This window comes from Protobothrops mucrosquamatus, unplaced genomic scaffold (genome assembly GCF_001527695.2).
Source record: "Protobothrops mucrosquamatus isolate PMUCROS unplaced genomic scaffold, P.Mucros_1.0 scaffold_149, whole genome shotgun sequence".
Taxonomy (NCBI): Eukaryota; Metazoa; Chordata; class Lepidosauria; order Squamata; family Viperidae; genus Protobothrops; species Protobothrops mucrosquamatus.
Window position 1 is genome coordinate 292884 of NW_015386225.1, and position 26314 is coordinate 319197.

The 26314-nt window shown below is 37.7% G+C and overlaps 2 protein-coding genes across 2 annotated transcripts; both read right to left on the reverse strand.

The window, feature by feature from the left end:
- Window positions 1-18121: 18121 nt before the first annotated feature.
- On the reverse strand, window positions 18122-18760 carry LOC107290760 (claudin-17-like). The gene has a single exon (XM_015819677.1). The coding sequence runs from the start codon at window positions 18758-18760 to the stop codon at window positions 18122-18124; it is 639 nt and encodes a 212-aa protein (XP_015675163.1).
- A 5575-nt stretch (window positions 18761-24335) lies between these two features.
- LOC107290769 (claudin-8-like) lies at window positions 24336-25016 on the reverse strand. The gene has a single exon (XM_015819687.1). It carries the CDS (start codon window positions 25014-25016, stop codon window positions 24336-24338), a length of 681 nt encoding a protein of 226 aa, XP_015675173.1.
- Window positions 25017-26314: the final 1298 nt, after the last annotated feature.

Sequence of the window (26314 nt, forward strand, 5' to 3'; positions counted from 1 at the left end):
ACATTTGGGTTAATATGCACTGTAAAATATATACAGCTATAAAACAACTTTCATACCGGGTAGGAGAAAGTTTCTGACTGCTTTGTTTATTGTATTGAACTGAGTTTTAACTTTCACAGGTGTAAAAACCAGGAGACTGTGAGTTCTAGTCCCAGTTAGGCATAAAGCCAGCTGGTAACCTGGAATCAGTCACTTTCTGTCATCCCTAGAAAGAAAGCAATGGCAATCCACATCTGAATAACCTTGTCAAGAAAATGGCAAGGATTTGTCCAGGCAGTCTCCAAGAATCAGACATTTAGATTGAATGATGGAACAGATAAATCCCTACTCCCACATCCCATTAACTTTGTTTGCAAAATATGAACCCTACAGCCATAATCACAAGAAAATTAATCCATGGTGGTTTTATTAATCAGCTTAAAGCATAAAATACATTTGAGTTGTGTTCTGTATCTTTTCTTTTTTCTGCAGTCTAATATTTTTTTATATAACAATAATACTTCTCTGGATAACAGCTGCTTTAGATATAGAATATCTTTTTTGTCTGAAGAAATACGTTCTTGGGATGCTACTTCATGCATCATAGTCTACTATATTTTTTCACTGTTTTTCTGAGCAACATTAGGTGATATTTGTGGTACAGAATTCTGTGCAGATGGTTCATAAGTTTAAAAAAGCAATAATCAAATTATCTGTAGATCTCCTCTAAATCTTAAAACATTGAAGCCAAAATAATGTTGACTTTCTGAAAAAGCACAATCCTAAACATCCTCCCAAAACATGAAATAGAGTGTCAACAGTATGTGACATTAAAGGTTTAACTATGTCTTAATGTTATGATCCTTCTGAACTCTTTTTCAGCAATACTACATATCCATGCCATAGTAACATCAGTTTGTTCTTTCAGCTGTGTGCATACCACAGCAATCCTGAATCCTGAAATCTGCACAATGAGAGATGCACAGAACTGATCCTAGGTCATGTAAGGAATACATTTAGGTATTTATGGTAGAAATTAATGGAAATGGAATGATGAATAGGCTGGAACCAAGCCATATATAAAGTTGAGTGTGATATTTTTATCTGAAGAATGACAAAACATGGATAAGCTGCTTTTCTTAGGCAACTTAAGGCTGATCCTTACTGAGAGAAATATCTAATTGGGAAAATGTCTTTGAATAATAGGCACAATGCATTTATTACTCAACTTCAGCAAGAAGCTGAGGTGTTCTTTGAAATTTTAATCTCCTGGCTCACAAATACGAAGTGTTGTGAGGTCTTTTTTTCCAGTTTTGTGGGATTTTTGGAAGAGAAGAGTGCTTTTCATCTTATGAAAAATATTGTGGTTAATAATTTGAGGAGGATAAGACAAGAAACGCTGGCTCCCTCCTGGGCAAGTCACAGCTCTTTGGGGGTTAAAGGGTAAGCGCACTAAAGAAGACAGCCAGACAGGAAAATGGCCAGCTAGGAAATAGAATGCTCTGCAGAAAACAGAACATTGTCCGGTGATGTAAATTCCACTATGTTTAATGGGTTTGCTTAATGGCTGTGTTCATGCATGTGTATCCATAGTTGACCTAACCATGGTTTATTCACTGACCCTCAGACAACATACTGAGCTAATCTGAAGGGCTGGAGTGAAACTACACACAATTGGTTAAATTGTACTTTAATGTGTGGTGAGTGTGTTTAAGATTTAAATTGTGAATATCCTTAAGAATTTCAGCTTAGGTTTACAGATATATATGTATTACAACAAAGAGAAGGGTTCACTCCTCATATGTTTATTTCTTTAACCAACCTGAATCTGGATGCCAATGTGTGATTTGTTCCATGGCACCTGCAAAGATGATTCTTTAGACTCTGACCTGTATCATTCCAGAGTATCAACAAGGTTTAGTTTAGGGTTGGTGTGAAGATGTGTATAATGTTTGTTAGACAATGTGTTTCATGTCAAGACATGGTAGCAAATGTTAGTAATAACACACACAAAAATAAACATTATAAATATACCTAGATGGAAGTTCATACTTTCTAACAAACTTCCAAATATATGATTCATTCATGGATGGTTTAATGAAAAATCTTAGAAGTAGTATTACTGACTACTGCAAGTATAACTTGCTTTTAAAATGTGAATTGCTTGATTATCTGGAGAAGAAAATGTTCCAGGTTTTTATGGTGCCTGATTATAAGAAAAAAAATAAAAAGAAAGGATAGTATGGTTTTGTGAGAATTCCATTAAAGAAGAATCAGAGGATGAGAGCCCATTGGAGTTCCCCTTGATGAAAATAAAGCACTAAAGGGAAGAGAAAAAAGATATCAGAAAGGCTATGTCAACAAATTGATCATTTCAATTGCAGCAAGTCACAAGGCCAAGGTTTCATCCAGCAGTCTTGCAGTGAATTAGGAATGAAGCAGAAGAGCTATTGCTAAGAGTAACCTAGAAACAAAATATATTGTTTTCAGAGTTGGCCTTTTTAATTTATGGCTGCCCAATATTACACATGCATGCTGTCTCAAAAGTAAATCTTGTTGAGTTCAGTGGGGATTCTCTCCCGGTAAATGTGCCTCGAATTGCCTTTTGAATGAGAAATTCCTATTTGTACATTTAAGAAACTATAGTAGGAAGAGGGCAGCTGATTATTATGTATCTCGTTCTTGGCAGTCAATCTAGATTTCAACTCTGATACTGAGATTGTTGACAATTCATTTATTTGGCCAGCTATGGTGTTACAAGCCAATGGTTCTAAACAGTAGAATCATTTTATTATCTGATGAGAAGAAATTCATGATTATCTTTCATCTTCTTCAGCAACATCTTTTGTTTGCTGGTGTATGCTTAACTGTTAGGTAGTACACAAATGTTTTCTTGGCACAGGTTCACAAATATCCCAGGTAAACAGCATCTGCTAGCTTTTAGACTTAAAAACATCACTTGTTCATTATTCTACTTAGCAACCTTTCGGTAATATGTAATATTTATTTATCATCATTTTGCTAGCTTCAATAACCTTTTAGTACGACAACTCCAATTTCTCTGGGATGGAGATCCAATAATCAATTCTGAAAAATATTATCACAGATAATATGTCTTAACTTACAGAAGCTTTCATTCGATATGTAACTTCATCATAGAGTCATAATATTAGTTATTAAACTGGGAAATTCAAATGGTAACTGAAGTGGCATGCATCTCAGAGTAAAAAGTTAGCCTTCAGCCATCTTTATTCACCAAAATGATTGGAAGAGGTTAGCTACTTGAGTGCTCAGTGTTTAGAAAGATGACATTTAATAACTAAAAGCCAGTCCTACCATTATGAAGTATGAGTCACCATGCTCAAACATTCAATTTTGATGCCATGAAAGAGGAATGATGTTCATTGAACATCTTATTTCTGTGGAATGTTATGATTTTAGATGAGAGGTATCAGAGGATACTCCACTTCAGAGAGGAAGTTGTTTGGCCCTGGCTATGTTTCTGAGTTGCATGAGGTCATAGAGACATTATTATGAGGCAATGATGACAGGCAGATGGAGGCTAACACTTTGAGAAAAAAAGTGAAAGGAAAATGGAAAGGAAAAATTAAAACAATTTGAATTACATTGCTATTATTCAAAACAGATATAGAGAGAGGAGAGAGACGGAATGTAACCTGAAATGAGCTAAGAAAGATACAACAGAGTAAAAGGAAGACATGGGAAAATAGAGTTGAAATGTCAAGTAACACATTTTCTTGCATGAAGAAGAAAAGAGAATTCCTGAAATGCTGCATATACACTGGCAGGGGGAAAAAGTCAGACAACACTGTGGCCTTGAAGAGGCTGTTGAGTAAGAAAAAAAGTTAAAGAGTAATCCATGGAAATGAGGTGGGCTGATCTGTGTTTAGGGGAAGAATGGTTCTTTATGGGCTGGGAGGAAAGAGACAATTTTCCCTAATCCCTCCCCATTTTTTAACCTGATGTTTCTCTTTTATAAATCTTTTCTTTCCCCTTACTCTCCCTAGGAGGCAAGACAAGATAGCTTTTTGAAGTGTAGTAAGCAACTTATTTATAGTGAAAGTGTACAGGAAAATTGGATTGATTGATCGATTTTTAAAAATGGCCAGAATGCATCTGTTTTTTATTCCCTACCAATATGACAACAGTAACAATGCAACATTTAGGTTGCCTGAGCTTCCTATCACCCAACACAGAGGACCTCTCATATCTGGCACATCTAATGTCCCTTCAGTGATTTCTTTAACAACAGTGGTCTGCTCCCTCAGTCCTTTTGACTTTCTCAGCAGGGTTAGTTATGGGTCTGTCCAGCAGCAGGATAACTCTCTGAAAACTAAAAAGAATGGAAACAAAGAAACCAGAAAGATTACCTTTGAAAATGGACCACATCCTGACTGAGAATTGGGGGGAGGGGGAATTCCAGTGCTTCCCTATTGGAGAAGCCATTGGGGCAGTAGTTTGAAACATGCCAACTCCTCCATGCTACTCCTTTTCCTTCCTAGCCATGGTACCCTGAGAGGGTAAGAGTAATGAAAGCTTAGAACCAACTTCTAGTTGAGGTAGTAGGTTAATCATCAGTGAGTGTAAACATGTTTGGGATAAACAGATGTTTATCATCCAACAAAAATGTGAAAAATAAAATTAATAATAATAATAAAATAAAAAAAAATAATAATTATTAAAATAATATATAAACAAAACCTCAAAGGGTGGATCACTGGGTCTTTTCTTGCTGTCAGTTTTCTGTCTCTTTCTGTGTTTTTCCAAACTAAATAATTAAAAAAATACAGTTCCTTCTTCCAAGAAAATTCTTTCTCACTTCTCCAAAAAACAAATTTTCATTATATAAATATGCTGAACATCATGAGGAGTCTTTCTATGTAATATATACAGGGTTGTACTGTCAAATAACTTGTTCTACAGTATATATACATCTTTAAAAGCTTGAAAGTTTCAGTAAACAATTATCTGTATGTGTTTTTATTTTTATATATTTTTATTCATTGCTCATTTTATCATTATTGTATTTCTGCTCAACTTTCAATTGCAACTCTGAGTGGGAGAGATAGGATTAAAAATCAAAAGCCCCTTTGTAAGGGAGATAAGGCAGTTAATGGTGATGCTAAATGCTAGATAAGACAGACAGACACATACATCACATGTATATACATACATATAGTGACATTTTTAAAAAAAACATGAAAAACATAATATAAATGCTCAAATCAGTCAGTCTCCATCTTTTAATGAGTTTAGTTTTTCTCAAAATTTTCCTAGTTCTTTTCTATATATCTCCATCCCTTCATACTGTATCTATCCTTTCCCCTCTTTCCCAGCAGGTAAGGATGACAGTGAGACCTTGATGCTGGGAATCCTTTGAATACTTGCCACTACATCATTTCCAGCCATAGTGTGAAAGCTAGTTGTTCTGAATTAGGAGGCAGGAAAATAGTTCCTATTCCTCCTATCTTGAAAAGAAATTTCTGGCAAAAACTTCATTTTGTCATTTCTTATTTTCAAGCAAGACATTATACCCCCAAAACTATCTCAATTAATTTGAATATTCCAATTCTGGCCATCACAGCACATGTCAAGAAACTCTTCCCTTGAGGACTCACATTTATAGTCCAGTGTCTGCAGGGATTGTACCTGCATGTGTCAACATGGTATAAAGTAGCTGCAGACTCCATGTGATCTAGAAATCTAGATTCTGATTTACATGGAAGCGTCTCCATGTATGGCTGTTCTGTACTTGTCAGGATGTCAGCCAGGAGGCAGAATAACCACTGACTTATTTGTTGAAGCAAACAGCAATTAGAAGGTCTGAACTCAGCAATGTTTATTATTTAAACCAATAAATTCACTGCCATTGATCAGTTTAAGATGTAGCTCCCCTTTACTATTTTGCATTTAATGGTAAATCATGCATAACATGGGCCTCATCTGCATGCTACATTCCTTTCCCTCCCTCATTCTCTCTTCCTCTCACACACAAACACATACATATTCAAGTACCTCTTTAGGTAAGATTTTCATCTTAATGTCATACATAGTCAGCTTCCTGTGTCTGAAGGAAATATATATGTTAATACTTCCCTTCATTGCGCACTTTGTTTAGACTTGGAAAATAGCAACAGTGGGTGATATGTTTGTTATTCTTTCCACAAATATTGCAGCAGATGGCTGACATTCGACACAATCTAGGTGTGTACAAGTGATGAATAGGAGCAGTGAAATGACACATGCATTGTTTTTCTTGGTGGAGCATTCCCTAAAACAGCCACTCCAGAAAAGGAATAGCATTTCACCAATTGCAAAATCAGTCCTTCAGTATGCAACTATAGGTGATCATGCAAGCTAGAATATCTTAACTCAGCCATTCAATGAAAACCAATCCAGGCTATGTCATGATTTCCAAGGACATCTTAATGGAAGTTAAGTTAGGCATGAGGAATTGAATACAGCATTAGCAATTCTAGCTATGTAACTCCCACATTTGCAGTGATTTGACATCCCAACCCCCAAGCTTAGAATGTCACTGGATTTGAAAGCAAACGCAATAAGCTTACATTTGAAGGTTATTAGTGCATTTTAGAATCACAACTGACAATGTATCAGGACATCAGTAACTTAACAGAAAATTGTATCACCTTTGAACTTTTTTGTCGCTGCTTTGCCAGTTAGATGACAGCTCCTAGCCAAACCTGCTTAATCTTAAAACCTTAAAAGGTTCAGATTTGATCAGAACCTGGATGAGAGGTAACCATAAAATCCATATGGTAGAAAAAAAGCAAACAACAACATCCCAGAAGAAGAAGGCAGAAGCAAACTATTTCCAGATTGCCAAGAGAACAATACAAACATGACCATGAAGTCATGAGCTGTCAAGCTTGACTAAAAGCAGACTTGTTTATCTACCTTTCAATATCACCATTACAGAATGATGTTGCAGAAGGAAGTAAGAATGAATATTGTACAGTGGGTCAGTTTACAAATAGTAATGGAATTATCTGTGGTTTCTTTTTAGATTGTATGAAGTTTTTCCCTTTTTATAAAATGGTAATGGATTTTGTATGCCTTCTGAAACAATTGATGAAATGGAGTAAGCAAGATAAGTTTATTAATGAGCAAACTAACTTTGATGGCTGATATAAATAATAAACATTGGCAATTGTTAAACTTTTGACCTGATTCATGTTCACTGGAGGAGGCCATCAATAAGAAGAAAAATGCTTTGGGTGGAGAACTGTTAGTGCTACAATAAAGGTTATTGTGCATCTATTTATTTGTTCCTTCCTCGTTACAGGTAATTTTGACTTACAACCATTTTTTTAACAACCATTCAAAATTACACAGCACTGAAAAAAAGTGACTTTCGACCAGAGCTTGCACTTACAACTGTCAGAGAGTCCAAGCAGTCATGTGATCACCACTTGTGACCTTCCCAATTGACTTTCAACAAACAAAGTCAATGGGGGAAACTGGATTCACTCAACAAACAAAGTGATTCAATTAACAACTGTGGCAAAAAAGGTCATAATATTGAAGATTCACATAATGACTGATCACTTAGTGACAGAAATTCCATTCCCAATTGTAGTCAAGCACTACCTGTAAGTGATTTTCAAGGGTAAGAAAAAGGATTAAGGAATCTAGCTGTATCTTCTGGAGTGGTCATGTGTGTCAAAGTGATAGGCAAGACTACAATTATAGTAGCCCTACCTCTTTTATATGTGTTTGATATATATGTGATGCACATGAAAAGAATTGGGGCTTTGCCTGGTCACACCTGCTCCTCTGATACTGTTGATTATTGATGAAGAAGCTCTTGAAACAGGTGTTAAACTGCCGGCCCATGGGCCGGATGCATCACGCCAAAACCGCGCCCACCCCATTGCCGGCAATGGGGGAAAAGTCGCGATACATCACGACGTCACATGACGTCGCAAGTTTGACACCCGTGTTTTGAAAGAATCTGTGGGAAAACATAGAGTTATACAAATGGAAAAATGTAACATTCAGGATTCAGTATGAATGAAGAATCCCATGATGAGGCAGGGCAATTATACAACAGAGGCATCATCAGTTTGAAGACTGAAATTTTCGATTTGCTACTGACTGTATATCATCCTGGAAGTACTACAGATTCATGTATCTGTTATGTAGGCATCCTTATCAAATCTGTAATCTGAAAAAAGGCAGTTTGACAAAGCATAAGAGACAATATCTGAAACTGAGTTTGTACCAAAATAAATAAATAAATAAAAAAGTTATCAAAAATAACTTTTTGATTTCAGTTAGACAAGCTTTACATTATACAAATCTCAGTATATTTCATCAGCTCCTAAAATGTGTTCCAATGTTGGACTGAAGGCGAATCAATTTCCTTAAAACCAGAATTCTGCCAGACTCCGATATTAACACATTTACAGGTGAACTTCTTTATTTATTGTTGCAGCTAGGATTCAAAAACATGAAAACTGCCCTAATAAGCTTAAATTTATATTTCCATTAAGCCATCCCTCATAACTTACAGTAAATTGTTGTTGCTGTTTTAAATCGAATAAAGTTTCAGATATTCAGATGGAAAATAAAACTCCCACTTGGATGAACAAGTTGGCTGTTTCAAACTGATCTGTGAAACAAAGACTGTTCTTGTTCATAAATACAAATACACTAAAGCAGCACTTCCAGCAGTTCGCAAACATACTGTATGGCTTGTCTGATGTTAGTTGAGTCTTACATGAGCCAAGACAAATATTGTTTGTTCAACAAATCAAGGACAATATCCCTTCTTCCAGCTGTTGCAACCAAACTTTGTCCCAGAAGGACTTGTTCTTGCCTGGAGAGGGAGCGGGGCTGTCCATTACACAAGTAAATAGGACTAATCTGTTTATTCAGGGCAGAACAATAGATATAAATGTTAATCCTTTACATCCTCCTAATTTGGGAGGAATTTTATTCTGAATCAATATGCATAAAGTTGGAGAGATGAATCATTTGTATTTAAAAAATAATCTCAAAGGAATTCGTTGTGTTATCTTAGCAACTCTAAACATAGCTATAGTCAAGATATTATTTGCCATGTGAATCTCATACCTTATTATCAGTATTGAAATGTAAATATATTCCCATCATTTGCATTCATCTGTTTTATACAATGTAAAGGAGGAATCATTGTGAAAGCAAGCAGCCCCTTCTTCAGATAAAGAAATGTTGATCATAATGCTACTTCTCCTTTAAAATATATTTAAATTAGCATACTTGTTCAGATACCATGCTTCATTATATGAATCCATAATGTAGCTAGAAAATAAGCCCACATATAGCTTATTTTCCTATTACTTCCGAAACCCCGGACTAGAATTTCAAATATTTCAAACAAGGTGGTTTATTTTAGTAACTTAGAAACTACCCCCATATCTCTGCTTCTCTTTAGTTCTTTAGCTCCTCAAAAAATATCCTCCTCCTCCTCCTCCTCTGTCATCCTCCTCTTTTTTTCCCCTCTGTTTGGTGTATTTGAGATTTTAAGGCTTTATCTCTCTTATTCTTGAACTTTATCAGCAATTCTGGAAAATATTTTAACTGATTATTGTGTTTTAAAAGTTTTGAAATAAATTACCTTCTAAGGCAGCGGTTCTCAACCTATGGGTCGCGACCCCATTTGGGGTCGATCGGCCATTTCACGGGGGTCACCAAGCAAGGCTGTCCGCCATTTTTTTCCCCTTTTCCGGCGGGTGCCTTACCTCCCTTGAGCTGGGCCGGCTGGTGGTCGGCCTGCTCCATCTCTGCCGCTTGCCAGCTATGCCTTGGCCGGCACAGGGGGCGGAACCACGCATGTGCGGCGCTCCTGGGCAGGGAAAGTCCTCGACTTATGACCGGTTTAGTCCTCGACTTACGACCGGTTTAGTCCTCGACTTATGACCGGTTTAGTCCTTGACTTATGACCGGTTTAGTCCTCGACTTACGACCGGTTGGGGTCGCGGCATTAAAAAGGTTGAGAACCACTGTTCTAAGAATAATATATAATATAATAATAATAATATATTTAAACTTCTATGCCGCCCTTCTCCCCAGAGGGACTCAGGGCGGCTCACAGCATGTTAAAAAACAACACAAAAAACATTTCCCCTATAAAACCAATTAAAAAGCAAATATATTAATAGCTGTGTCATATTTAAAATCTTGGAAAATTTTTAAAAATTATTCCCTATTTAAAATTCACCCTAGGTCAGTCCCGCTTGTTGGAAAAGCCATGTCTTGAGGGCGCGGCGGAAGGTTAGGAGATCCGGAATCGTCCGGATCTCGGGGGGTAGCTCGTTCCAGAGGGTGGGGGCACCCACAGAGAAGGCCCTCCCCCTGGGGGTCGCCAGCCGACACTGCCTGGNCATTTGCAGTGATTTGACATCCCAACCCCCAAGCTTAGAATGTCACTGGATTTGAAAGCAAACGCAATAAGCTTACATTTGAAGGTTATTAGTGCATTTTAGAATCACAACTGACAATGTATCAGGACATCAGTAACTTAACAGAAAATTGTATCACCTTTGAACTTTTTTGTCGCTGCTTTGCCAGTTAGATGACAGCACCTAGCCAAACCTGCTTAATCTTAAAACCTTAAAAGGTTCAGATTTGATCAGAACCTGGATGAGAGGTAACCATAAAATCCATATGGTAGAAAAAAAGCAAACAACAACATCCCAGAAGAAGAAGGCAGAAGCAAACTATTTCCAGATTGCCAAGAGAACAATACAAACATGACCATGAAGTCATGAGCTGTCAAGCTTGACTAAAAGCAGACTTGTTTATCTACCTTTCAATATCACCATTACAGAATGATATTGCAGAAGGAAGTAAGAATGAATATTGTACAGTGGGTCAGTTTACAAATAGTAATGGATTTATCTGTGATTTCTTTTTAGATTGTATGACGTTTTTCCCTTTTTATAAAATGGTAATGGATTTTGTATGCCTTCTGAAACAATCGATGAAATGGAGTAAGCAAGATAAGTTTATTAATGAGCAAACTAACTTTGATGGCTGATATAAATAATAAACATTGGCAATTGTTAAACTTTTGACCTGATTCATGTTCACTGGAGGAGGCCATCAATAAGAAGAAAAATGCTTTGGGTGAAGAACTGTTAGTGCTACAATAAAGGTTATTGTGCATCTATTTGTTTGTTCCTTCCTCGTTACAGGTAATTTTGACTTACAACCATTTTTTTAACAACCATTCAAAATTACACAGCACTGAAAAAAAGTGACTTTCGACCAGAGCTTGCACTTACAACTGTCAGAGAGTCCAAGCAGTCATGTGATCACCACTTGTGACCTTCCCAATTGACTTTCAACAAACAAAGTCAATGGGGGAAACTGGATTCACTCAACAAAGTGATTCAATTAACAACTGTGGCAAAAAGGTCATAATATTGAAGATTCACATAATGACTGATCACTTAGTGACAGAAATTCCATTCCCAATTGTAGTCATAAGTCAAGCGTTACCTGTAAGTGATTTTCAAGGGTAAGAAAAAGGATTAAGGAATCTAGGTGTATCTTCTGGAATGGTCATGTGTGTCAAAGTGATAGGCAAGACTACAATTATAGTAGCCCTACCTCTTTTATATGTGTTTGATATATATGTGATGCACATGAAAAGAATTGGGGCTTTGCCTGGTCACACCTGCTCCTCTGATATTGTTGATCATTGATGAAGAAGCTCTTGAAACAGGGGTGTCAAACTGCTGGTCCTTGGGCCAGATGCGTCACGCCAAAACCGCGCCCACCCCATTGCCGGCAATGGGGAAAAAGTCGCGATACATCATGACGTCACATGACATCGCAAGTTTGACACCCGTGTCTTGAAAGAATCTGTTGGAAAACATAGAGTTATACAAATGGAAAAATGTAACATTCAGGATTCAGTATGAATGAAGAATCCCATGATGAGGCAGGGCAATTATACAACAGAGGCATCATCAGTTTGAAGACTGAAATTTTCGATTTGCTACTGACTGTATATCATCCTGGAAGTACTACAGATTCATGTATCAGTTATGTAGGCATCCTTATCAAATCTGTAATCTGAAAAAAGGCAGTTTGACAAAGCATAAGAGACAATATCTGAAACTGAGCTTGTACCAAAAAAATAAATAAATAAAAAAGTTATCAAAAATAACTTTTTGATTTCAGTTAGACGAGCTTTACATTATACAAATCTCAGTATATTTCATCAGCTCCTAAAATGTTTTCCAATGTTGGACTGAAGGCGAATCAATTTCCTTAAAACCAGAATTCTGCCAGACCCCGATATTAACACATTTTCAGGTGAACTTCTTTATTTATTGTTGCAGCTAGGATTCAAAAACATGAAAACTGCCCTAATAAGTTTAAATTTATATTTCCATTAAGCCATCCCTCATAACTTACAGTAAATTGTTGTTGCTGTTTTAAATCGAATGAAGTTTCAGATATTCAGATGGAAAATAAAACTCCCACTTGGATGAACAAGTTGGCTGTTTCAAACTGATCTGTGAAACAAAGACCGTTCTTGTTCATAAATACAAATACACTAAAGCAGCACTTCCAGCAGTTCGCAAACATACTGTATGGCTTGTCTGATGTTAGTTGAGTCTTACATGAGCCAAGACAAATATTGTTTGTTCAACAAATCAAGGACAATATCCCTTCTTCCAGCTGTTGCAACCAAACTTTGTCCCAGAAGGACTTGTTCTTGCCTGGAGAGGGAGCGGGGCTGTCCATTACACAAGTAAATAGGACTAAGCTGTTTATTCAGGGCAGAACAATAGATATAAATGTTAATCCTTTACATCCTCCTAATTTGGGAGGAATTTTATTCTGAATCAATATGCATAAAGTTGGAGAGATGAATCATTTGTATTTAAAAAATAATCTCAAAGGAATTCGTTGTGTTATCTTAGCAACTCTAAACATAGCTATAGTCAAGATATTATTTGCCATGTGAATCTCATACCTTATTATCAGTATTGAAATGTAAATATATTCCCATCATTTGCATTCATCTGTTTTATACAACGTAAAGGAGGAATCATTGTGAAAGCAAGCAGCCCCTTCTTCAGATAAAGAAACGTTGATCATAATGCTACTTCTCCTTTAAAATATATTTAAATTAGCATACTTGTTCAGACACCATGCTTCATTATATGAATCCATAATGTAGCTAGAAAATAAGCCCACATATAGCTTATTTTCCTATTACTTCCGAAACCCGGGACTAGAATTTCAAATATTTCAAACAAGGTGGTTTATTTTAGTAACTTAGAAACTACCCCCATATCTCTGCTTCTCTTTAGTTCTTTAGCTCCTCAAAAAATATCCTCCTCCTCCTCCTCCTCTGTCATCCTCCTCTTTTTTTCCCCTCTGTTTGGTGTATTTGAGATTTTAAGGCTTTATCTCTCTTATTCTTGAACTTTATCAGCAATTCTGGAAAATATTTTAACTGATTATTGTGTTTTAAAAGTTTTGAAATAAATTACCTTCTAAGGCAGCGGTTCTCAACCTATGGGTCACGACCCCATTTGGGGTCAATCGGCCATTTCACGGGGGTCACCAAGCAAGGCTGTCCGCCATTTTTTTCCCCTTTTCCGGCGGGTGCCTTACCTCCCTTGAGCTGGGCCGGCTGGTGGTCGGCCTGCTCCATCTCTGCCGCTTGCCAGCTATGCCTTGGCCGGCACAGGGGGCGGAACCACGCATGTGCGGCGCTCCTGGGCAGGGAAAGTCCTCGACTTACGACCGGTTTAGTCCTCGACTTACGACCAGTTTAGTCCTCAACTTATGACCGGTTTAGTCCTTGACTTATGACCGGTTTAGTCCTCGACTTACGACCGGTTGGGGTCGCAGCATTAAAAAGGTTGAGAACCACTGTTCTAAGAAGTCATTCATTGACATTTTCTATCCCTACCACCTTTCCTTGGATTATTTCAAAGTATTTGTCTGAGAAAGGGTAAACAGGAAATGGCACTCATAACAAAAATATTTCTAGGTTTATTAATATACCCTAAAAATATTTGCACTGATATTTGCACTTTGGCCAGTAAGGCTTCACTGTACTGCAGCCACTCTTTTTTGGGGGGGCGGGGGGAGAAAACTGTCAGTAGGTCCCATCCCAACAATTACTTGCTATCTTCATATGTACAATTTTCAGGAAATAGGTTTTCTCTGAAATACCAGAAAAACAAATTCTTGGTGCTGCTTCATTATGAAACTCTGCTGGTCTCTGACTCAACAGACTCAAAAATTCTTAAAATGGTAGGTTTCAGGGTGATAAATTTTTATATGTAGGAGTTGCTGGCTGATAATGCAATGTCCATTCCTGAACTTTCAAATAGTTATAGATTCCAGGTATTGTTTAATAAAGTGCAAAAAAAAACCCACTATGTTCCACTATGCATTCTCAAATATTGGTGCATACTTTAAAAATGATTCCAAAGCAATGACACCAACTTCATACATGCACAAAGTCAGCACTGCTCTGATTTTTCCCCAGACTTCAGGCCAAGCCTGTAAAGGGATGCAGCTGTTTTAAGAGTCATACTCACTTTAATAAGAAAACTCCTAAAAGCAGCAGCATCTTTTTTCGGGGGAGGGACAATTACTCAGAAGTCAGAAAAAAGACTCAGAGAGATGCTGTGCTTGCACACCTATGCTACATATGTTTAGCATATATTTTACAAAGAAACTCAAACTCTCTCACAATTCCTGGAGCTGTTGTGTTGTGTTCTTTCTGTTGCCCGAGGTTGCTGAAAAGATGGGATTCGTTGCGGGCTCAGGGGAGAGCTAATAGCTAATAGTGCAGAGAAGAGCAACTAAGATGATTAAAGGCCTGGAGATTAAAACATAGGAAGAACGGTGGCAGGATTTTGGTTTGGCTATCGGAAAAACCTGGTTACATAGGTGTCTGTACAGAATGACCAGGGCTGGATGAAGTATGAGGCATATGTTGTGCTGCAAACTGGAAATAATGTTCTGTGTGTCATGACATTGTGACATATTTTCTTTTTCTATCATTTTGGTTTATGCCGGATTTCTACTAGATGATGATGAATCTAGAAATCGCTATCGTATATGGTCAAGTGTCCAAACACCACCTTAATTGAATCCATTCTCTTATGCTCTGTAGCACACTGTAAATGGGAAATGGAAAATGTTTCCTCAAAATCAATACTTCATGGTTATCACAGCTTTCTTGGAAATTCAAGCTTTTTCTCAGAGAACATCCATTTAGCTGCTGGCCTGGGTGAACGCTGATTAAAATTTAAGAAGCTCACATCATAACTCCATATACCAGTGATGGCGAACCTTTTAGAGACCAAGTGCCCCAAAACTGCCCCCCACCCCTGTCCCCGCTCCACCTGCCCACTGGGCCACCCACCACCTCCACGACCCGCCACAGATCACCAAGGCAGCCCAACAGCGCTATGGTGACCATGCCCTCTGCCCGTGCCCCACAGCATCATCTGTGCATGACAGGCTGCAAGGGCGGAGTCTTGTCCCCGCTGCCAGGCTACCATGTCCTTGGCTGCACTGCTTTGCGTGGGCCGCACCTGGGGGTGGCTCTCCAGGGGGGCTGCTGGTGAGGAGGGGGCCATGGGAGGAGGCGGGGCTGGGATGACGGTGCATGTGCCCACAGAGAGGGCTCCGAGTGCCGCCTCTGGCACGCGTGCCATAGGTTCGCCACCACTGCCATATACCATTCTTTTTACCTAGGTATAGTTTACATGGTGCTCCTCTTGAAGATCTGAAATGGTATAGGGTTTCTTGCCTGAGCAAGGGGTTGGACTAGAAGACCTCCAAGGTCCCTTCCAACTTTATTATTATTGTTGTTGTTGTTGTTGTTGTTGTTGTTATTTGGAAGCTGTACAGATAGTCCTCCACGTATGAGCACAACTGAGCCCAAAATTTCAGTTGCTTAGCAAGACAGTTGTTAAGTGAGTTTTGCCCAATTTTATGAGCTTTCTTGCCACAGTTGCTAAGTGAATCACTGCAAGTTGTTGAGTTAGTAATGTAGTTAAGTGAATCTGGCTTCCCCATTGATTTTGCTTGCCAGAAGGTTGAAAAAGGTGATCACATGACCCCAGGACACTGCAACAGTCATAAATATATGCCAGTTGCCAAGTGTCTGAATTTTTATCACATGACCATGGGAATGCTACAACGGTCGTAAGTGTGAAAATAATAGGCACTTTCTAGTATGTCCATATGACACGGCTACTGAGTGAGTTGCTCTGGTTACCAGTCAGCTTCTGGATACAATTGAGGTTTCAGGCCCTTATTTAGAAAAACTCTTTATGGCTTGGACCTCTGAAGGCTGTCTATCTCCAACTTTTTCTGCCCGACTGATAGATTCCAGGAGAGTGGGTACATTCCAGGTCCCTTCTATTAAATATTGTCATCTTAGAGAACTAAGGAAGTGTGCCTTCTCTGTTGTAGCTATTGCCTTCTGAAACAGCACCCTCCAAAGAGGGCGGATAACACCCTCTCTCCTAAGGCTTCAAAAAAGTCTTAAGACCTGGTCTCAGGTTGATGTCCTTGTGGGGGCCATGGTTTGGTTTGATGTCTTATTGTTTGATTGTTTTAGTCTAGACTTAACTGTTTTTATTATTTTGTGTTGTATTTATAAGTTGTCCAAAAATCTATGGGAACAGGCAGCTATAACTAATTAATTATAATATGTACTGTACTGTACTGTAATATAATTTAGGTACTATACTGTAATATAGTATGTGTTTTGTGTATATTTTCATTCAGGTTATATGGTAACCTGCAGAAAGAGACAGACAGACAGATAGACTGACAGACAGACAGAGAGCAAATCTTACTATTAGAGCTTGTAGTTTATATTAACTTTTTCTTTGTAATATGTATCTATTTTGTCCTGAACATAACCACAAAGATAGGTTACCCAGAAACTTATTGAACATTGAGCAGGCAAATGCTGAAAGCCACACTATACGTTTCTTGGCAAAAACTAGAAAAATCCAATAATTTACACTGCACCAAAAATTGCTCTTTGTTATAAACTCAAAGGTTGTTTATTCACCAGATCCCAGGGCCTTTACTCATATTTTTATGTAAGAGGCGTCATTTAGCAAATAGAACTTAGAAAAGAAGCATAATCAGGCATAACATACAAGATCAAATCTCTTAAAACTAAAAGACGCTTTTAATGTCTTTTTCCCATTTACCAAGTTTTGTCATATTTTAAAATTAATGCATGCCTTTAATACACTTACTCTGGAATTGTTCTCTCTGTTAAAGTTGTACTGGCCCTCCATATACACAAATCTACTTTCCCTCCTATTTCTTCTGTGTTTTTTTAACTAATCATGACCCATCAAACAGAAATATCAGTAAAATATTGTGACCCATTAAGCCAATTTTCCCTAACCTAGGTCCTTTTAGCTGCATCAACAACCATAATTCTTAGCAATGATTATGTTAGCTTCATATGCCTGGGAGCTAAAATCCACAGATCTAGGGATTCTTAGGTAAAAAACAACAACCCTAAATTAGGGCTTGATAAACTTTTTATTTTTAGATTGACAAATTAAAAAGAAAAACTAAAGAAAATAGATATTAACTATAATATAGTAGATTTTTTTCCCTTCAAAATTCAGCAGATTAAAAATTCATCTGCAAGCTTTCAGTCTTCAAAATGTGACAGCACAAATGCTTCAATGTAACTGAAATTTGTCTATATGGGTGTGTGTATCGCACTATCTATATATAAGCATACATTTCACATCAAAATATTAGGAATAACGTTCATCCTGATCAAGATAACTTCAAAAGCAGGAGAAAACAGATTTAATCTAATTTTCTTTCCCTGAAAACACAATACCTTATGGACACAGCCTGACAGTTTTGCAGCAAGTACAATGTCTTCATAGTGTTACATGTTGCATTGCTAAGTAAAGGACGTTATCTGCCCAAAGAGCATATTCCTAGATGAAAACCTGCTTCTGCAAATCAGTGGTATTGATGGGATCTATAAAACTGTATTGTCCTGGATTTAAAGTTAGAATCCAAACATTCATTTCTTTGTCCCACACAAGTTCAGGATGCAGACCTGAAGGAATCATACATAGGAACGCATTGCCATAGGCTTGATTTGGCTGCATGGTGCTGAATGCTGATATATTTCATGTTCTTCAGGACAGCAGCAGAAACCACAAAACATGCCACCTCCGCAGATTAGAAATGCGCCTGAGATCCAGCCTAAATAGAGAGCAGCTCCCAATTCACGTTTCCGAGCAGCTTGGATTTCTGGATTATAAAAATCCTCGATGATAGCGTTGGCAATACAGGAAACAGGAATCAGCACAAAAACCCCAGCTAGGAAAAAGCTTACTCCAGCTGTGAATAAAATGTTTCTTTTGACTTGTTCATTACTGCCTGGACTTTGAATGCATTTCATGCCAGCAAAAGCAGTCAGACAAGCAATAATTGACAGTGCACAAGCCGTGCACATTAATCCTCTGGCAGCGTCCAACATAGGTGGAAGGGCCAGAATGGATTTGTAGAATTCGCACTGATAATTCTTGATGTGACTGACACATACCATCCACAAGCCTTCCCAAATAGTCTCAAAGACTATGATGTTGTTTCCTGTAAAGGCTGATACTTTCCACTGCGGCATCAGAGTGACAATAACCGTTCCAAACATGCCAATGATCCCAAGCAGCCAAGCCATCATTTGTATTGGACAAAAAGCCATCTCAGAAAATTGCACCCAGAAAAGCAACAGACAGAATATTCTTTCTAAAGAAGATCTTCATTCCTCTGAAAAGATGGCAATGTATTCATGATTTCCTCCTGGATCAGATGAATTTAAGATCGTCTCCATCTATACCAGTGAAGAGTTCAGATCACATCTGACTATTCGGAGGAAACTGCTATATATCTTTTCCACGAGCCTAGAAAAGCAAGACTTAATACCTGGGTAACAAATCATATCCTTGGGAAGGGTGAGTCTAACTTATACTTGACGCTGATGCTTTTTTGAATTTCAATGTTTCTACAAGACTATAATTAAATGATTTGGTTCTAACTATAGTGCTGATAATTATTCTACAACAATAATGATTGCATCAGTGTCAAAATACAATGGGCAAAATGAACTTGGTGTTCTGTCTGCTAAAATATATTGACGAGTTGATGACAAAAATCAAAGGCTGGGTTTAGGAAATTTGATAATGTTTCAAGAAATAGTTGAATGTGAATTATTTATGTCAGGGGTTCCCAACCAGGGGTGCCCGCACCCCCTGGGGTTGCGAGATGATATTCCAGAGGGTGCGAAAACTTGGGTTTTCAAAATTGCATAATTCATTGCCATTATTTCGAACTTTTGTAAGGGGTGCAAGAATACTGTATATCAGAAGCGGGGTATAGAAAAGATTGGGAACCACTGATTTATGTAGACACATCGAGGGTCCCTGTTTTCATTCATTAGTTATGAAATTAGTAATGCATTTATAATTAGTAAAAAATAGTGTGCAGAATGTCTTTTTCAAGCTATGCCCTGATAATTCTCCAAATCAATGAATTACATTGCTCGAGCAGTTCTTTTAACACAGATAAGCAAAAACAAGATAAATAGATCTTGAAGTTAATGAACCGAAACACTGGTGAAGTCTTATGCATCCAAATGTCTATAAAGTCCTGGTAGTGCTTTGACAACCTGAGATTATTTATTGGAAGTTAAAGCTCAGCAATTATGAAAATATTTGCAGTAATCTTGTTTTATTTTTTTAGCATTACAATATTATGGCAGCCTCCACCCACATCTTCTCCTTTTGTTCTTCAATCTATATAGTGAGCCAGATCTACTTCCAGGCAACATACTGTATCAGAAACAAAAAAGTATGGCTGAAGTGAAAGGTTCTTTCTCCCAAAGTCTTTTGCTTACTAGAAATTTGTAAGTCTGATTTGTTTGTTTGGAAATCAGGGTTACCAAGTTCTCTGACTAAATATTGTTCCCTGACAATTAGTTTACCTTCATCAACATAAGAGTTATATTACTATTGATTTGCATACTTCATCAAATTTGAAAAGTAATTAAAGTGAGCCAGTACCAGTTAAGAATTCTAATTCTCAGGCTGTCAAAGTGTAAATTTTGATTTTGATTATTTAAAATTTTACTCATGTTGTATAGTTACAATAAACTCAAACAGTACTGGTCCAAGTCAGTGTAAGAAATTACCTGTTATTCAGTTAGGCTTGATCCATTCTAGATCAATACTATTATACACTGACAACATCTGTGTATCGTCTGAAAAAGGTAGGTCTCCTACTAGTTGCTAAAACATGTTATCAACTACAGGTGAACTAAACCTACTACTTTCTTCAGTAAAACCAACAGTTCTATGATTGAATGGACCATGGTCTTGCAGTTCCAAAAGCCCTGAGGAAAGCTCATTATTCTAGACCCATTTCAGCTGGGTTTCAGGCCAGGTTATAACATGGAGATGAATAGATCACATTTAACAATAACCTCTGATGGTTTCAGGATGGGGTTGATGCATCCATCCTGGCCTTCCTTGATCTTTCAGTGGCCTTTCAATTATTATGTTTTTTCTGGATCAGTTTCGGAGGTTAGGAATTGAGAACATGGTTTTATGAGAGTTTCCTTCTTCCTCTGAGGCCAGTTTCGGTCAGTGTAGAGGGCAAATACTAGATCCAGTCCCAACATCACTGTGTACAGCTCACCTCTCTCCCACTCCTAGTTAAAATCTAAATGGTGAAATCTAGATGCTGGAGGCGCATATGATGGTCATGACCAGAAGGGACTTTAATTCCATCTTGAGCACCAATTTCACCTGTTACTGTATCAGGAAACTCCACTCACATCACTCATGCCTTAGTCATTTCCTGCTGGGTCTTTTGCAATTCATTTTACATTGGACTGCCTTTGAAGACCATTTCAAAGCTGCAACTGGTACAGAATATAGCCATGTGAATATGTAACACCACTGCTTTATGAATTACATTAGCTTCTGGAGGCAAATCAAGGTGCTGGTTTTATCTACACAGCTATAAGTGGCACAGAGCCAGAGACATCCTGTCTCTGATCATTTCTATTCATCCCACTAGATCTGGCAGAATGGCTCCAGGGTTCCTCTATTAAATAGCATCATTTAGCTGATGGGTAAAATGAATTGATGCAAGAAAAAAATGAGAAACTGAAGAAAACCAAACTGATGGGTTATCTTTACCTGTTACTGCTCTTAGCTCTGATCTTAACTATGTGTAGTCTCTCTTCAAAGCACTCATTTACAATGACTGTTATAACTATTTAGCTTCATTCTAAGTGTGGAGCAATGTGGCATGCTAAAATGTAATGTATCAAAACTCAAGAAAATTCAAATTGTGAATGAAATAGCAAACATGCATTTAAGCACAGAGAGAAAAAGAAGAAAAGCAGCCTGTGCTATTTGGGTACTCAGTTTAAAACCTTTTCAGGTTTAAAAAAGAAAAGGTAATATAGATATATAATTATTCCTATCTGCTCAACTGAGGAAGTAGTCAGCAGATGCCAAATTCACTTTATGCCATACATTGGAGATGAATGAGGTTTGCCCTCTTAACCCACCAGTGGATCTTTAAAATGAAGGCATTTTTGCAAAGTCCTCCCCAGCAAATCTTAATAGTTGTACTATTACCACTAATTATTTTAGACTATAAATACATAATGAAAGAGATCAAATAATTTAAACAGAAGCTATTTATATAACATCTTCCATAACTAACTGTATAAAATACCTGAAGTATTTATTTGAAGAACAGAATTAAGCCACAGAGATTTAATTAAAGACAAACTGCATTTATTTTTTATAACCATGAATATAATATAAGCATACTGAAGACATGAAGTCCAAGATGATAGGAGATAATGCTGAAACTTGAGGGAAGTAAAGCAAAAAAACAACAACACTTCAATGGAAAGAGAGGGAATGAGACTATAAGGATTGTGAATTATACTAACACAGACAGCCCTTATACTGGTTTTCAGATTTCCAAAGAATATTGAGAATTTGATTTGTTTTTCCTAATTTACAATTTTACATTAAAGTCAGGAAAATTATTAGGATTTCAGTTCCAGATTTCAACAACAAATTGGATAACCTCTATTAAAAGAAAGGCACCTTACTTTCAATATCTGTTAGATTGTACAGTGTCTGGAAATCTGCTATTTGCTCTCCAAATACATTGGTCTACAACTCCCATTTGCTTTAGCCCAATATATAGGAGCCTCTGAGTTGTGGAAGGCTGGGATACTCTGTTGCATCAAATGAAGTGAAAGTTAGCAAAGGAAGTTTACTCTTTTTTATCCCCAGTTCACATCTCCAATGTTCAAAATGCCATCATTTAACAATACTAATAGAAAAAGACCACAGATAATCCTCGACTTATGACAACAGATCCCTACATTTCTGTTGCCAAGCAAGACAATTGTTAAGTGAGTTTTTGTCCCATTGTATGACCTTTCTTGCCACAGTTGTTAAGTGAAACACTGCAGCTGTTAAGTTAGTAATAAGGTTGTTAAGCTCCATGATTGACTTTGCTCAATGGTGGGAACAACCAGTTGTCTGTGTGGATGCTGCTTCCGGAAGTCCATTCTGGGGCTGGGCAACAAAAAATTAGCTACCGGTTCTGCCAAAGTGGTGGGAACCAGCTGAATCCCACCACTGACTTTGCTTGTCAGAAGGTCGCAAAAGGTGATCACATGACCCTGGGACACTGCAACCATCATAAATAAGAGTCAATTGCCAAGCATCTGAATTTTGATCATGTGAGCATGGGGATGATGCAAAGGTTGTAAGTGTAAAAAATAATCATGTCATTTTTTTTCAGTGCCGCTGTAACTTCAAATCGTCACTAAGTGAACTATTGTAAGGGCTACTCTATTCCAAAATGGCCAGTTGTGCAATTTCCCTCAAATCTAATAATCATCTTGATGTAAACTGCACTTGTGATATTTGAAAGTACGTTCTAAATCCAATATTTAACAGTAAAATACATACCCCGGTTAATGCAATTGGATTGCACAGCTTCTTCCTATTGTTGATTTTAAAAGCATTTTGTGTGTTCTTCACTAACTATAAGCTGTATGACTATGCAAAGTTTTAATCTGCAACAATATAAATAATACCGAATAGGCAACTTGTCCTCCACCATAGTTCTATTGCTGTAATCAGTTTCCTGCCATATTTCAGCTCAAGCAATCTATGAGAGGAATATCTCATTCTTTTTTCTAGAAGAAGAATGCATGTCTATAGCTGTGTGATTGACATTATTAACCTTTTAAAATCTGTAAGCAATCTCAGCAGCTATTTTAACACATTGTAATATGAATGGCTGCATTTCCTTTAGGCCTGTCGAATATAAAAGTTTAAGTGCTCTGTACATGCAACCCACCCTGATAGAAAATATATAACTTAAAATAAATCCTACTAGCTACTCAGAAACATTTTCCCCTCAAAATCCATCTATTGGTCAGTCACGTGAGATATTTTCCATGGTTACTATATATTTCACATTTTGATTACAAATTAGATTTACCCAAAGAGCGATTGGAAAAGTCACAGAAAACTTGTTATCTGATGCAATGTGCAATATTTTTTAATAATAACATTCTTTAACTGCAGAATGAAATAGAATTCACATCAAATTAATGTCAGATTACAATTTACAATGATAACAAACATAAACTTTAATTACTCGAAAAGCATTACATTTACACAAAATATTAATGCTTTGGGGCAAAACTAAAGAAACATTCTGACAGAAAATGAAAATCAACTATTTCAAACATATAATTTCATTCTTTCTGACAACTGAAGAACATTTTATTAAAAAGACTACTTATGCAAATAATCATTTATAGATTTAAAGTGTACATTTTCAGTCTTTCCCCACCACCTTCATAATATATCATATGGTATATTTTAGACATTACATTTTGAATATAAAAAACTTCAGCAAGGCTTAAATGTTTACCAGTGACAACAATATTCCTCCCACGCCTCTGCAGATCTGTATGTGTCACAGAGTATAAATATGGGAATGCTTCTTAATAGAGATTAGTTACAAAAGGACAGATTGAAAACAAGATCCAGCTTCAAGTTCCATTCCTACTCTGAAATATCTAAATTTTCTGTCTTTTGTTTTAGAGTTCATAGATGATAAAGTGGCATTCCAGTATGCAGAGTACATTACATGACCAAAGCTTCTTCTCACCTTATTAGATTTCATGTTGGATGTAAAAGATTCTTCCTCTTGGATCAAGACAACTAAACATATTGACTTTTAGAATATGCACTCTCAGCTCTTCTTTGAACATTTTGGCTGCGGTAGGTGGTCGGTTGTGAGGGCAATGAGTATCGGTAGCTTCGGGTTTTTTCATCGCAACGGCAGAAACAACATAAAATTGCCCCTCCAGCCACAAGACAGAAAGCTGAAGCCCAGCCTATGTAAAGAGCTTCTCCAAGTTCTCGCTTCTCAGCTACTGTGACAACGGGATTGTAGAAGTCTCGGATAATGTTATGGGCAACAAAGCACACTGGGATGAGCACCACGATGCCAGTCAGGATGAAGGAGATGCCACCTGCGAGCAGAATATAGCCTTTGATGCGGTCATCATTTCCTGTGCACTGGGTACACTTCATGCCAAGAACAGCCACTGCAAAAGCGATGAATGCCAGAGCCGAGGCCGCACACATCAAGCCTCTTGAAGCCTGCAGATCTGGTGAGAGAGCCAGGAGGGAGTCATAGACCTTGCACTGCATCCTGATGGACGCTTGCCTTATGCAATTCATCCAGAGGCCTTCCCAAATTGTCTCAAAGACCACCACGTTGTTTTCAATGAAAGCCGTCACTCGCCACTGGGGCATGCCAGTGATGGCAAAGGTCCCGACAGTGCCAATGCCTCCAAGGATCAGTCCTACAATCTGCAACGCAGTAGCTGCTGCCATTTCCTCATCCCAAGTCAGTGGAATGTTGTTCCAAAGACGCCGAGTTTTAGATGAATCTTCTTTTACTTAACTGAGTCAGATCTTGTGTTGAAAAAACAACTTTTCAAAACATCTCATGCTCAGGTACAAAAACTCTGTTAACTCAAACCCATTTCAGTCTGATCCGCACTGATTAGGAGCTGGCTGTCCCTTTGCTGTTTTGAGCATACCACTGCCCTTATCGATTGGAAAGGATAAACTTATCTGTCAGGTTTTACAACTTTCAAAGCCAGTGAAAGGTTACAAATAACAAGGCTTGCAAAGTGCACAAAAATCCTCTTAAGGCACACCTAAACCTTTGAGGAAAATACTTTTTCCCTTAAACTTTCTTCTCTTTTTATCATGAGATTATGCTATAAAACTAGAGTGTGATAATATAACAATTCATTTTTTGAACAAAAATCCCTCCAATTAGAAGCCAAAAATATTATTGGGATGTTCTAACATAGCATTGACATTTTTATAATCGTAGAGTTAGATTTCAGATGGAAAATATAAGTTAGCTTTTATTTTCCTGTATTGACCAGTGAAACAAAAGTTTTAAATACTGCAACTACCATAGTGGTTAAATATGAATCCAAGGCAAATTAACTCTGAATGGAAAACAATATGTTAGTGACTGGATTTGTAAAATGTCATATGAAAAATTAAAGCAAAGATTTGCAAAACCTCATTACAGGTAGTCTTCAGGATATGAAAGCAACTGGGCCTGGACTTCTATTGCTAACTAATACAATTGTAAAGCACAAAGTCATGTGACTGCATCACTTAGCAATGACAATCGTGACAGACCTGGTTGCCATCATAACCACCAGGACCACAAGTGAGGACCCCCCACATGACCATGACGTGAGAAGTGGCAGGAATGCCAGAAAGCAGTCAGCAGGCTAGAACTGCAGGTGAGAGCCACAGGCAGGTTCTGCAGCAGGCAGGTGTCATGTGCAGGTTCTACAAAGCATAGACAGATTGGTGGCATGGGCAGTGTTATGCAGTAAAGGCAGTTACATGGATAATACTGTGTGTGCCACAGGGTGATGCTATAGAGCAGAGGTCCCCAACCTTTCCGTGGAGAAAGAAAGAGAAAGAGGGAGGAAAGAGAGAGAGAAAGAAAAAGAGGGAAGAGAGAGAGGAAAGAGAAAGAGAAAGAGAGGAAAGAAAGAGAGAGGAAAGAGAGAGAGAAAGAGAGAAAGAGGGAGAGGAATGGCGCTTCTCCAACCAGGTTGGGCGGAGCCGGCGGAGCGGCCTTCCTGGCCCCCCCC